This window comes from Alosa pseudoharengus, unplaced genomic scaffold, assembly GCF_046254945.1.
Source record: "Alosa pseudoharengus isolate Yale_2024_CS ecotype anadromous, Long Island Sound unplaced genomic scaffold, YU_APseudo_1.1 YU_APseudo_1.1_scf_21, whole genome shotgun sequence".
Classification (NCBI taxonomy): Eukaryota; Metazoa; Chordata; class Actinopteri; order Clupeiformes; family Clupeidae; genus Alosa; species Alosa pseudoharengus.
The window spans coordinates 27536982-27550935 of NW_027468674.1; the positions used below are offsets into that span (position 1 = coordinate 27536982).

A 13954-nucleotide genomic window follows, 5' to 3' on the forward strand; every position below is an offset into this window, starting at 1 on the left:
ACATTACTAATGCTTTTATATTCTTTTCAAAATACAACGTATGTGGCCTCCTTAGGTAGTGACTGTAAAAAGGGATATTTTACATACAGCCTTATGTCTACACTTTTCTCCCTTGGACATATCACGCTAGGTGTGTTATCATCTCTGATAAGAAACCATTTTATTGCATTTTTATCTTCGACACACCTCTTTACATAAATGCTGAACTCACTTAATGCTCTCTAATACAAATGGTCTGGGAGTTTAAATTAACATTCTAAAACCTGGAGTAAAAGGAACGCCTTAAGTTGATGATACACAAGACAACTTTTTAAGTGATGTTGCTGGACAATGTTCCTAAAAATTGTGGTTCTGGCACTTTCCCACTGATATTTTCTAAATAACTTTAATCATCACTATGTACATCAAATGGAATTGGTTATGTGGTTGCAACATTGCTCAAAAAGCTGCCCCATGTATCATCACCTTAACAGTAGCCTGCAGTTGTTTTCAGTAAACACAAACCACTGTAGCCAGAGAAGACTATATAATTACTGTAAACTGTAAATGTTCTGCCAACATAAAAAAATACATTCCTCAACTAGTTCCAAGAATGTGGATTAAATGAAATACTATTTCATTTTTGAAACCAAATCACTTTATTTACAGTATATGTTGTTACAGTTCCGTATGTGCTTCCACCCACAGCAAAGCGCAAGTCAGTCCTGTAGGATTTTGCGTTTGACTGTGGAGCTCTCAGAGGCCAATTGGACAAACAGCGCACCAGCCGCCGTGCGTGCTCGCAGCTCAAACATGTCATAATCATGCGCCCATTCCACATTGCCCCAGTACTTGATCTGTGGAGCAAAGGGAAATGTGAGTACATTCAACTGTACTTGAAGTTCAATGTTGACCTATTTGCTTTCATTCAAAGGTATTGAATATGTAATATGTCATTGACAGGTGTTATTCTGTAAATTACAAATTAACAGTGAATGGCAGAACTATAAAAAAAAACTTCAATAAATTCAACTGTGCATTCAGCATAACTCAATCAATGGATTAAGTGAAAAGTCAATGGCATGTTAGAAATGAATTAATAATTTCAAGTTTAACTGCGTTGTACACCATAGTTTAGGAAGCATAACATAAACTTGACTTTTGATCCTTCAGCATCAAGAGCAGAGGAATCAGAGATTAAAAAACTACCTGATACTCCTCTTCTAAGCGTGACAGAAGCACAGCCTGCTCCACTGTCAAGTAGCGGTCAATCATCCCAAAGGACAGGATTACAGACTTCAACTGGGTGATCACATATTCCAGGCCTAGAAGCAACATAAAAGCATTATTTATCTCTTTAATTTATTATTGAAAGTCAGAGTACACACAGTTATTATACATTTATTACATGGTTGAAATTACACAAATTCATGGGGTGTGCATAAACTGAAAACAAAGGCATTATAGCGCCCCCATATGGCATATGAATGTCAAAGCAGTTCATTAAGAAAGCACGCTGAACAAACCTGTCAAAGCCCAAAAGTTGTATGAGTTTAGATGCTGACGAAAAGTGTCCTTCGTCTCTTCAGGGATTTCTGGACCCATTATATTTGATGATGAACCAATAACCACATTATAACTAAAATATAAAACACATTTTGATATTTATTATTTGTGGCTACCGTCAGCCAATTTACATTATTCTTGTTCATACAAGGTGGTTCTGTTGATCAAAAAACACTGACAAAATCATGTGACATATGTTTACATTAACAATAAGTCAAAGGCATTGTCATTTACAAAACAAGGCATAAGAAGGGTTTACCGTTTCTCAATCCACTCCATTACTGGGTTCCATTCATTGTTCTGCAGCTCAACCAGGGCTGGAGGTTCTTCAACTCTGTAGCTTAACAACAACAACAGATACCAGCCTCATGCATCTTCCAAGACAAGTAACATTATGCATCCTTTTTCTAAGGTTGTACCAACACAGAGCATATCTGAGGATTTAATTGTGTACTTAGAAGGAATGTAACATTGTGTTTACTGTACAAGATTATCTAGCTGCACAAGGAATGCAAAATCTTCAGTACACACTGTCTAAACAATGATTATATTCCTTTGAAACACAAGATTCATAATTGAATCCGAATTTACCATATAGTATCTGTCTCCAGGTACTTGAGGGCGGCTTCAATCATTTGCTCTTTGTTACGTTGGGTGGGGTTGTCCAAGGCTGTGTTGCACAGAGTTGACTGAAAAAACAGCGCTAAACAGTGAGGCATGCAGCAGAGAAGGCCCATTACAGAATGAAGACCCCAGTTCACACACATGTGCCAGTATTACTCACATACATCATACATACAGTACTCTGCTTGCAATAGTAAGTCCCTTCACCATACTTGCAGTACACTGACCCCCCCCCCCCCTACCTACACAGCACATTATTTCATCAGGAAGCTTCTCCAACACACATTCCCAACATACTTACAGCACACTGCCCCCCCCCCCCCCCCCCAAATACACAGCACATTGTCTAATGAGGAAGCTTCTTCAACACACATATTGCACACTGCCCTCTCCCCACATACACAGCACACTATCCCATCTCCCCTGTCATCCCCCCAACACACACACCAAGACCCCTGGCAGTTGGGTTAGCCCCTTGAGCCGTGGATCTGCCCAAGGTTTCTTCCTTGGTAAGGGAGTTTTTCCTTGCCCCTGTTGCTCTTGGGTGCTCCTTGTTGGTGCCCCCCCCCCCCCCAATCCCAATCCTCCCCCACCTTTCTTATGCAGCCCTTGCCACTTAATCTACTAAACCCCTCTTCTACTGCATTTTTAAACCCCCCCCCCCATCATAAATGCACAAATAGGCTGACACAAGACATAATTTCACTGCATTTCTTACTTCCAGTAACTATATGCATGTGACAATAAACTTCCTTGTATCCTTGTATCATTGTATTGATCAGTCTCACCAGGTGCATAGTGTAGAACTTGAGTGTGTCCTTTTGAGCATCCCACTCTGTTGCCACAGCTATTGCTAGGGCTTCATTGGGTACAGTGAAGAGTTTGCCTCCAGGGGTTTTCAGCTTTCTGCGGTCTAGATTGATCTCAAACATTCCTCCTGAAGGCAGGACCAATGCAGAGAAAATACAGAGTCTGAGACATCTATTTGTGTAATGCATAGCTGCCATTGCATTATTTCACTGTTGACTACTGACTGATTGAATACCAACCAATGTGATGTACTTAGGAATAACTGTACTTACCTTCACTTTGAGAAATAGAGACATCTTCGTAGAATTTCCTCCGCTCTGTGGGTGGGATCAAGAACATGAAAGAGCATTTAGTGAACTGTACCAGGCTGTCAGTGAACAACAGACGGCACACCCAGACGGTTTCACCATCTTCACTGGAGATTTTAACCATGCTAACCTTAAAACTGTACTTCCAAAGCTACACCAGCATGTTGATTTTCCAACAAGAGGAGATAACATCCTGGACCTGGTCTACACTACACACAAAGGAGCATACAAAGCCACCCCCCTCCCCCACATTGGACTTTCAGACCATATCACTGTTATGCTAATGCCCGCATACAGACAAAGGGTAAAAGTGAACAAACCGGTTCGCAAGCAGGTAAAAGTGTGGCCTGAGGGAGCCTCCGATGCTCTTCAAGACTGCTTTGACACAACAGACTGGGAAATGTTTAAGCAGGCAGCCACTTACAACAACCAGACAGACATAGAGGAGTATACAGACACTGTAACCTCTTACATCACCAAGTGCATCGATGATGTGACCCACACAAAAGACATCATCACTCGGGCTAACTGGAAGCCATGGCTGACAGGGGATGTCCTCAGGCTGCTGAGGGCCAGAGACAAAGCCTACAGAGCTGGGGATGAAACTGGCATGAGAACAGCGAGAGCCAACCTGTCCCGTGGCATCAAGGAAGCAAAAAAGGAATACACTCACAAGATAACCACCCACTTCAAAGACAGCAGGAACGCACAAAGCCTATGGCAGGGCATTCAGGCCCTCACGGACTACAAGCCCGCGCCACAGAGCTGCGAGAGCAACATCCCTCTGCTCAACAACCTGAACCGCTTCTTTGCTCGCTTTGAAGCACAAAACAGCACCTGCCCACAGAAGACCCATCCCCCTCTACATGAGCAGCCCCTGTGCCTCTCTGCCGACAGCGTGAAGAGGACACTTGCTGCTATCAACACCCGTAAGGCAACAGGTCCAGACAACATCCCTGGTCGTGCGCTGAAGGACTGCGCAGGGGAGCTTAAGGATGTCTTCACAGACATCTTTAACACTTCCCTGAAGCAAGCCATCGTCCCATCTTGTTTCAAAGCTGCCACCATCATACCTGTGCCGAAGAAAACTGCTCCATCCTGCTTCAATGACTACCGCCCTGTGGCACTGACACCCATCATCATGAAGTGCTTTGAGCGGCTTGTCATGTCACATATCAAATCCATTCTCCCCCCCACCCTGGACCCCTTCCAGTTTGCATACCGAGCCAAACGGTCTACAGAGGATGCAATCTGCTCTGCCCTCCACCCAGCCCTCACACACCTGGAAAAAAGAGACTCATATGTGAGATTGCTGTTTATAGACTTCAGTTCTGCATTCAACACCATAATACCACAACAACTCATCTGCAAACTTGACAAACTGGGACTCAGTACCTACCTCTGCAACTGGCTACTGGACTTCCTCTGTCAGAGGCCTCAAGTAGTACGTGTTGGCAACAATACCTCAAGCAGCATCACACTGAGCACAGGGGCCCCCCAAGGCTGCGTGCTCAGTCCGCTGCTCTTCACCCTGCTAACGCATGACTGCACTGCAACCTACAGCAACAATCACATAGTGAAATTTGCTGACGACACAACTCTGGTGGGTCTCATCACCAAGGGCGACGAGACTCAATACAGGTTGGAGGTCGACCATCTGACCACGTGGTGCAGGGACAACAACCTCCTGCTGAACGTCAGCAAGACCAAAGAGATTGTTGTTGACTTCCGGAGAGGTCACACCCAACACCTGCCACTGACCATCGACGGTGCTGTGGTGGAGAGAGCGAGCAGCACCAAATTCCTGGGGGTGCACATCAGTGAAGACCTCTCCTGGACCACCAACACAGCATCACTGGCGAAGAGAGCTCAGCGCCGCCTGTACTTCCTGCGGAAACTCAGGCGAGCAAGTGCTCCACCAGCCATCATGACCACATTCTACCGAGGCACCATTGAGAGCATCCTCTCCAGCTGTATCGCTGTGTGGGGCGGAAGCTGCACTGAATACAACAGGAAAGCCCTGCAGCGCATAGTGAACACAGCTGGAAGGATTATTGGTGCTTCACTCCCCTCCCTGAAGGTCATTTACACCACCCACCTCACCCGCAAGGCGACCAAAATTGTGAGTGATGCAAGTCACCCCGCTCACAATCTGTTTGATCTACTGCCCTCTGGGAAGAGGTACAGAAGCCTGCGCTCCCGCACTACCAGACTCACCAACAGCTTCATACACCAAGCTGTTAGGATGCTGAACTCTCTCCCTCCTCTCCCCCCTCCACCCTCAGCTACATAACATCCTGGACATTGGACCCACAATGGCCGCCTGCACCACTCCACTTGCACACTTGTACACTTTGCAACTTGTTGTTGTTGTCCTGGAAACACAACACTTCTGCTGCTCTTACATAATTTTGCACCACTATGCCACTTTATTTCTTACTTAGGTCAAACAGAACTACCTCAGCCTCTTATTGGCCTGACTTTGCACTAGTATTTTATGTTATTGACTGTCTATGCACAATTTCAACCAAATTTTGCTGCTCTTATTTTTTCATTATATGTGCCCTCTTATTTACTTATTTACTTACTTTTTTGTTTACTTGAATGTTATGTTTGTCTGTGGACTTAAAATTGGTAAAATATGTCTTGTCTCCACCGTGGGATAGTGAGAAACGTAATTTCGATCTCTTTGTATGTCTGGAACATGTGAAGAAATTGACAATAAAGCTGACTTTGACTTTGACTTTGATGTGATGTGCATAGAACTCAGTGACATCACGACGTCTTTGCGTTGCTCTACAGCTCAAATGTCAAGTCAAGTCAAGTCAAGTCAGTTTTATTTGTATAGCGCATTTAATGTAATGAAATGTCTCTCCTCTCCATAAATATGGCATGCATTCTTCATCTTTCAGCTGGTTATTCTGTTGACATTTCATGTTACATTACCTGAACTTGCCATGCCATAGCATCTAGCATTCTGCAGGTGATGGATCAGATTTTGATGTTGCTGAACATGATGTCGCTGATGAGACAGAACCGTTTGGCCGATCCGACAATTCAATGCCACAAGACTTCGCAGCATAATGCACTATGTATGCAATATATTTTCCCCAAAACACGTACCAAGATAATTAACTCAGTATAATGCTGCAGCTAACTTGCAATCAATAAGTAGCAAACGATAGTTCCCAATTGCTTTCAATTGCCCTTGCAGTAGTAACCACTGCAGCTAGCCTTAGCTAGCTAGTTTATGCTTATTTAGCTGGTCAATTTACTGACCAGAAATTACCGGAGGGATGAATGAAACATTTCTGTACTAAAGTAGCTCTCACGCTAAAGCACAAAACACCAATGACTTAATTTAAATACTGAAAGAAGAAACCTGACAGTATTCCATTCAATCTATTCCCACAACAGTCACCTCCGAGACTCCATGCGTGTGACCTTCCGGATGTGAAAAGGTATATCGTATTAGCTTGAACATGGGAATTGTAGTATCGAGGACCATGACAACATTTGACATATTTAGTAGTCTAGTCAAGTTTTTTTCAGATTATTTAATTTATACGATATTTCAACAAATTGCACTTCTACTTGAAGATATATATATATATATATATATATACTATATTTATTTAAAAGTAATAATTAAAAACCAAATCACAAAAGAGTACAAATAAATTTATATTATAATATAAATATAATCTGAATATTAAAATATAAACGATGAGTTGCTGAGGTGTAAATGACACTGATAAAACAGTACCTTTTATGATTCTTCCATATAAACACTCATGCATCTTCCAAGACAAGTAACATTATGCATCCTCTTTCTAAGGTTGTACCAACACAGAGGATCTGAGGATTGGATTGTGTACTTAGAAGGAATGTAATATTGTTTTAATATTGTTTGACACAAAATTGTTCAACATGCTTAAAAGTATGAGGTGCATCTCAAACACCCATCACAGCAACATCATCCGAAGAACTGTCTAAAGATATTTGACAGATGGCGTGGCAAAAAAAACTACAGCATCTAGAGTTCCCAAGAAGCATTTCGCGAAATAAACCAATCAAAGTCGAATTCTTTGAAGCAGTGAACTCCTTCGTCTAATTCCTAAAGATACATGCTGCCTTATGGCGTTGCGTTGGGGTTCGCCCATTTCCCAACTCGGGACTACGTAACTTAATGAACTAACCGCATGTTTTAGTTGAATTTTGTATTGGTAAGATCTTTCTTAATCCTTCAGAGTGCGTATATCGTCAACATCAACCGGACGCGTAACTGAAGCGGCTGGTGTTTTGCGTCCTAACTGTAAAGCCGGTCTGTGCTGGCCACTCTAGCAACACCTCCATGGCCTTCATGTCCTCGGCCTCGCTTATCCCTCCTCCCCCTATCAACACTCAGCAGCCCGGTGTAATTACATCGCTACTGTACAGCGGTTCCAAATTCCGTGGATATCAGAAGAGCAAAGGGAATTCCTATGACGTTGAGGTTGTTTTGCAGGTAACGTTGATCTTTCCATTAGCAAAAAGCTTAACACTTGCGTTGTTTTGCTAGGATAGCTTATACCAGAGCTTACACTGACATTATGGAATGTCATGTCTGCTCAGCACTTAGCACCAACCAGACGAAATTTGACAGCAGGGACATCCATGAGCCAGCTTCTTGCTGGTGTCAAATTTGAATTCGTGTACCACTGCTTCTGCGGGTAACTTATCTGTAGCCCGGTTTGAGCTGTCTCACAAATGTCTCACATCAGACATGGTACGTTGAATTTTGACCGCTGCGCGTTGATAGGGGTTTGTGGAAAAGCAATTGTACACAGCATATTTTCCACTCTTGTTTTGCCATTTAATATCTTGAATTCAGATCAAAGCGTTGTTCGGCTTCCTCAAAGTAAGCTACAGGAACGATAATTACAGTCTAATACCTGAGTTATTACCAGCAGGGATACACAGAAGCACAACCATATCCAACATTGACTTCTGATTTCTCTTTCAGCATGTCACCATAGAAGATTCTTATTTATGTGGGTACCTGAAGATTAAAGGACTAACAGAGGTGGGCGAGGAGAAGCACTGCTAGCCATGACATCACAGTTAAAAACATATTATGGTGATGCCATCAGTGGTTATTGATACATGAGTCATCACACACACTTGAACCTGTGCTGTATTGACCACAGTGCTTGACCACAGTGCACAGTGCTTTTGTTCTGTTGGTTCTCCTTCACAAAAAAATCTTACAGAGATTTTGGAGTTCTACACATAAATACTGATTGCTACCATGTCATACAGGAGTACCCAATGCTGACGACATTCTTTGCTGGGGAGATCATCAGTATGAAGCGTCCGTTCTTGACGCGGAAGTGGGATGCCGATGAAGATGTAGATCGGAAACACTGGGTAGGAGTGCTGGCTGCCTGGAGCAAAATATCACACATATTTACTTACAGAAGCAGGGACAAAGGAAATCACTGCAATGTTAGTTTTAGACATTATAAAATGTATAATTGCAGTATAAATGGAGGTTTAACATCTAGTTATCATCTAATCTTAAAAAAAGAACTGTTGACTCCAACTCTTTATTCACATCAAATATAGCAAGTCTACTGCCCCAAATTATTGGAATCATGCAGAATTTGGGCTCAATTGATCTTGCTTGTTTAGAATTACTAGAGCATTACACAGGTAGAAAAAGCAGATTTGAGGTTGTATTGAAGGGGAAAGTGATGAAGCTGTTGAGAAGTACAGTGACATTGAGTAAAGGAGTAGGGAAAGGAACACACAACAATACACAGCAATTACATTGTCATAATGTTCCCATTTCATTTGGTTTAACTTGCTGTGGGGAATTTTATGAGAACACATTTTTTTACACAGCACTTTGCTTAGATATGTTTTGACTAATCTGTCCTTTTATGATTCTTCCATAAAAATGGTCTATGCTTACTAGGGTAAGTTCCAGGCATTTTACCAGTACGCAAAAACCTTCAACTCGGACGACTTTGACTATGAGGAGCTCAAGAACAGTGACTACATCTTCATGAGGTGGAAGGTGAGGATGGAAGCTTCAAAGCACTCTGCAGTTATTAAATGCTAAGAAGGAAATGTGGAATAATAGCTTAATCTCTCCCCTTACTATTCAGCACGGCCATCTTATGACAGTGCCACATATTGTGATAAAGTACACAGAGAAGCCGTCATATCTGAATAGTCTACATTAGGTCTGACTCTCACACACCATTTGCAGGAGCAATTCCTGGTTCCAGATCACACAATCAAAGACATCAGTGGTGCATCATTTGCTGGCTTCTACTACATCTGTTTCCAGAAATCCACCGCCACCATAGAGGGTTACTACTACCACAGAAGTTCAGAATGGTAATTTAATAGCATTTGTCTTTCATTTGTAGCACAATGAGAGTTTGTGTGACAGTGTTCCAATCAGGGTGACCATTATAATTGTTCAATTCATCAAATGGATTATTGGTACCAGTAGATAGGCTGTTGCATATTTTTGAGGTTATAATGTAAGACACCATGCAGTATTCTCCATAGACAATTTTACTATTAACAGTTACTTAATAACATAGAACATATATGAGATATATGCCAAGCTTGTACAGTGTAATGCCGATGTGACAGTAAACACAGTCTAATGTTAAGGCTACGAAGGAGGGCATTGTTATTGTTATATCCACAAAGATGTAGGTACAGTAATCAAAATGCTCTACATTTACAGTGATCGCTTGCACAGTTGTTTTTGTTTACTATCAACAGGTCACACTCTTGTTTTTGTTTGCTATCAACAGGTATCAGTCACTGAACCTCACCCATGTCCCCGAACACAGCGCGGCCATCTACGAATTCCGGTGACCCCGGCTGGCCTGTTGGCTTCTCCAGCACAGACTGACTCGAGGCTGCGGCCTCTTAGGGACTCTTGACCGAGGCCGAGGAGGAGGCGGAAGAGGAGGAGGAGTACTACTGGAGTTTTAGCTACCCGATACAGCATGACAACGCACCGTCTGAGACTGTTTTTTTATGTAAAGGACGACGGACAGACAGACAGACAGAGAGTCTGGGCTGGCCGTGGAAGCATGCCAGTGTGGAGCTCTGATCTGCAGCGTCTCTCTCGCTGGCAGCAGAGATGGGCAGCAGGTGGCGCAGTGTGTGACTGGCTTCCTCGTGTGGTTTAAAACGTTTTTTTGTTGTTGTTTTTTCTTCTTCTTCTTCTGGAAAACTCTTCATTGCTGTGGCTTGTGCTCGTCGACTCCTGTACAACAACAAGAGCTGAGGGGTTGCCTCAGACTTTGCCGGCGGCTGGAGTGAACTCTTATTTACTTTTAGCTCAATGAAAGACTGTGTTGGCACACTTCTTATTGTCCCATGATCCTGTGTGCCTGCCGGGCTTCCGGGCCCCTAGAGATAGAGATTGATTATGTTAAGGATTGTCAGGGGAGGGAGGCCTAGTGGTTTCATTGATATTTGACAGTATTTTTTTGCTAAGCACTCAGCATTGTGTTGGCACGATTATGAAAGAGAGACAATGATAAGATATGTGGAATGAGCTCTGACTGATTATACAAGATCAATATTGTGTGTGTATGTGAGTGTGTGCGTACATGCTTGTGTGTGTGTGTGTGCGTGTGTGTGTGAAAGAGTGAGCAAAAGAGAGATGGAGAGAGAGAATGATGGAGAGAAAGAGAGAGATATAAGTAGAGATGGTGTAAGATAATTGGGGGAGTGAGTAGGTGTGAGGGTCTGCAATGTAGTTGAGAGATGTTGTGTAGCTGCTAAAAGCCAATGACATTGTGCTTTTTACGACACCTTTCTTCAGCTCATGGCTTTTGCTCAGTTTACCCCTTACTCCGTTTTCATTTTGTACAAAAAAAAAAGAAAAATATTCTCACACATCTCCTCCTAACATTTCTAACTATGCAACATAGCAGTAGCTTTCTGCCTCCACGTCAAAGAGTTTCATAGATACTTCACAGCGAGATTTTATTATGTAAAGAGTAGTATTCAAATGTCTTACCTTTACTCACATGAAAAGAGATATTTTGTCTACTTGCCTTTGAAAGCACCAGTTTGCCACTGAGCTTATCCTACTAAAGGTGCCATGTTATTAAAACTCTCTCCAAATGAGAAATAAAGAAGAATGTGTGGTTGTGTGTGTGAGTGTGTGGTTGTGTGCGTGATGTGTGTTGTGCGAGCTTGATCCTAGAGTTGTGTGGAAAAGAATGAGAGAGAAAGAACAAAAAAAGCTATATGGAGTAAAAACAATATCTAAACACAGGGTGACGTGTGTTTGTTTGGTCTTTATTGTTGGTAAACATGAGTGTTATGGGTTTTCTTCCCTTGCTTAAGCGTTCTTGCTTAACTCCTGCTTATACGACTCCAAACTATAATCAAGGATGACCACAGCCTGAATACGCATCTGGTTTTAGCTGCAAGGCATCCACTTGAAATCCACTTTAAAATGTAATAGCACTGCCGTGTATCTCTCAGTGACGGTGATAACAAATAATACAACTGGCAGACTGTATGTCCTTTTTTTACCCCACTCTTGAGTGTACAAAAGGAATTCTGTCCTTTGGAGTTGAAGTGGGTCACAGAGGAAGGCCATACTATAGATATAGTTCTCCTTTGCGAATGAAGTTGGTTAATAGTCCATAGTATTTTTTTAACTGTCAAAACAGTAGCTATCCCCATGAAGAGTGAGAGCAATGAGGAATGTATAAAGGCTGGCTGAAAGAAGTCAGCAAGGCCTATGCAATCAGAGAGAAGAGCGCCCTCTAGTGGAGATTTGGGATCAGGTAATTATGAAAGGGAAAAAAACAACCGAGCAACCTCCTTGAGCATTTCACTGGTGTCATCAAACAGGCACCTTCCTTCATCAGTGTTTCTTTGATTTGAACCCACAACATCTCCAGAAGAATCAACAGTAGTGTCTGGCCTCCCAGACCAACACCCCTCCATGCTTGTTATGGGTTCTCTCATTCCTCTTTGTTGCTGTGGCCGTTTATGATCTAATCAGCAACAGGTCACAAAGCAAGCACACATTCTCTGTCATCTCAAGACTATCTTTTCACTCCGACACATATTCCATAACTCTTTAAAGCACCCCACGAGGAGATGGTGCAGCCCATAATCCAGAACGTAATAGAGCCCCAAACAACCTATCACAAATATGTACTCTGTACACGGCAACAAGATCGAGGCCCCACAAGACGCAAAGACCAGCCCGAGAGGCTGAAGGGATTAGGTTGGTCCGCAAAATTACTCACACAACATCCAGATACCTTCATGGCGATTTCAGAGGACTTTAACCATGTTGCTCTCTGCAATACTTCCAACTTTCCAGCAATTTGTGAACTGTTCCACCAGAGAGAAAAAAAAAAACTTACTATGTGCATGAGGCTTACAGTTCCACAGCAACTGCCCCCACTTGGCAGATAGACCACAACCACCTCACATCCACCCATTGTTCTTCTTCGAAGTCCAGGCTGTCCCACTGGGTCTTAGACACTATTAAGCAGTTATAGATAGAAGATAGATAGATAGATAGTTATTTTTATCTTTATTTTTATTCATTCCCAAAGGGAAATTACAGTGTTCCAGCAGCCATACAAACACAGCACTCACATGTACTTACTAATGACAGACATACAGCTCTGGAGGTCCTGGAGTTGGTGGTGAAGGATGCTGCACAAACTGTTCAATATATTGGACAATACCTCACACCCACTACACAACTTACTGGACAAACAAAAAAATGTTTTCAGTTGGAGGCTATATACGGCAAAGCTGTAAGAGAAAGAGGAATAATATTTTTAGAATAATTTGTATGTATGTATGTATGTATGTACATGTGAGTGCTGTGTTTGTATGGCTGCTGGAACACTGTAATTTCACTTTGGGGGTGAATAAATTCTATCTATCTATCTATCTATCTATCTATCTACAGTATCTATATATAACTGCTAAATTCACCTTATTCACCCGGCGGCCAGAACGAGGCCATTACACCTACTGTAAGTCCAGCAGATGGTGGTGGTAATGCACTCCGCTTGCAAACCGTTGGGTGTGTATATTCATAGGCCTATACCCTTTCAACCGCAGAAACAAACATGTGCGTTCCTAAGGCATTTCCGGAGGCACAGAAAACAACACAAGCTAATGGTAACTTGGGGACAAAAGACAAGTTTTACCTAAGACCACTTTTTGTAGAACATTGCGCTAAAGTCTAATTCATTTTCATTTCAAAGTATCTGCATTGGTTCTGAACATTTCATCCATAAATCCTCAAGGGACAGATTGAAAGGTCCAGAGTTCATAGGCCTACACTAAGGCAATGATCGGATGGTGTTCAGTAAAGTAATGACTGTTTGTACATTTAGGGCTGAGTGTGAATAAGTGGCGAATAAGTGAGGCATATTGATAGGTTGTGTTTGAAAAACTAAATCAAGTTACTTCCTGTTAGATTTCTGTGTTAGGTAGAGAATTGTGTGTGATGTTTTGCAAAATGTGTGTTAGGAAATTGAAAACTGAGTCAAACACTATACAATTAGTGTATGGTTTTGCAGATTTGGTTTGAGGTTGGTGTTTTTGTGTGACAAGCTAAAATGTTGTGTGTAAGCAGTTGAAAAAAACTGTAAAGT

At 42.2% G+C, this 13954-nt stretch overlaps 2 protein-coding genes across 2 annotated transcripts; one reads left to right on the plus strand and one right to left on the minus strand.

Annotated features, from left to right (window-relative positions):
- Positions 1 to 224: 224 nt before the first annotated feature.
- On the minus strand, positions 225 to 6731 carry atpaf2 (ATP synthase mitochondrial F1 complex assembly factor 2). The gene is made up of 8 exons (XM_076298992.1): positions 6234 to 6731; positions 3252 to 3296; positions 2958 to 3106; positions 2137 to 2234; positions 1805 to 1885; positions 1506 to 1618; positions 1189 to 1304; positions 225 to 836 (listed from the first exon to the last, which is right to left on the minus strand). Exons 1-8 carry the CDS (start codon positions 6367 to 6369, stop codon positions 699 to 701), a joined length of 876 nt encoding a protein of 291 aa, XP_076155107.1. The 5' UTR covers positions 6370 to 6731; the 3' UTR covers positions 225 to 698.
- Positions 6732 to 7420: 689 nt separating this feature from the next.
- LOC143138018 (glucose-induced degradation protein 4 homolog) lies at positions 7421 to 11589 on the plus strand. Its single transcript, XM_076298416.1, has 6 exons — positions 7421 to 7794; positions 8293 to 8352; positions 8589 to 8696; positions 9247 to 9348; positions 9544 to 9674; positions 10106 to 11589. Exons 1-6 carry the CDS (start codon positions 7642 to 7644, stop codon positions 10167 to 10169), a joined length of 618 nt encoding a protein of 205 aa, XP_076154531.1. The 5' UTR covers positions 7421 to 7641; the 3' UTR covers positions 10170 to 11589.
- The last annotated feature ends 2365 nt before the right edge of the window (positions 11590 to 13954 follow it).

Coding starts and splice junctions, on each gene's coding strand:
- atpaf2 (XM_076298992.1), bottom strand. CDS start 6,369: ATGCTGCGAAGTCTTGTGGCATTGAATTGTCGGATCGGCCAAACGGTT. Junction 2,235..2,957: donor AGTTCTACACTATGCACCTG/GTGAGACTGATC, acceptor CTGTTTTTTCAG/TCAACTCTGTGCAACACAGC. Junction 1,619..1,804: donor ATGGAGTGGATTGAGAAACG/GTAAACCCTTCT, acceptor TTTATATTTTAG/TTATAATGTGGTTATTGGTT.
- LOC143138018 (XM_076298416.1), top strand. CDS start 7,642: ATGGCCTTCATGTCCTCGGCCTCGCTTATCCCTCCTCCCCCTATCAAC. Junction 8,353..8,588: donor AGATTAAAGGACTAACAGAG/GTGGGCGAGGAG, acceptor CATGTCATACAG/GAGTACCCAATGCTGACGAC. Junction 9,675..10,105: donor TACCACAGAAGTTCAGAATG/GTAATTTAATAG, acceptor TGCTATCAACAG/GTATCAGTCACTGAACCTCA.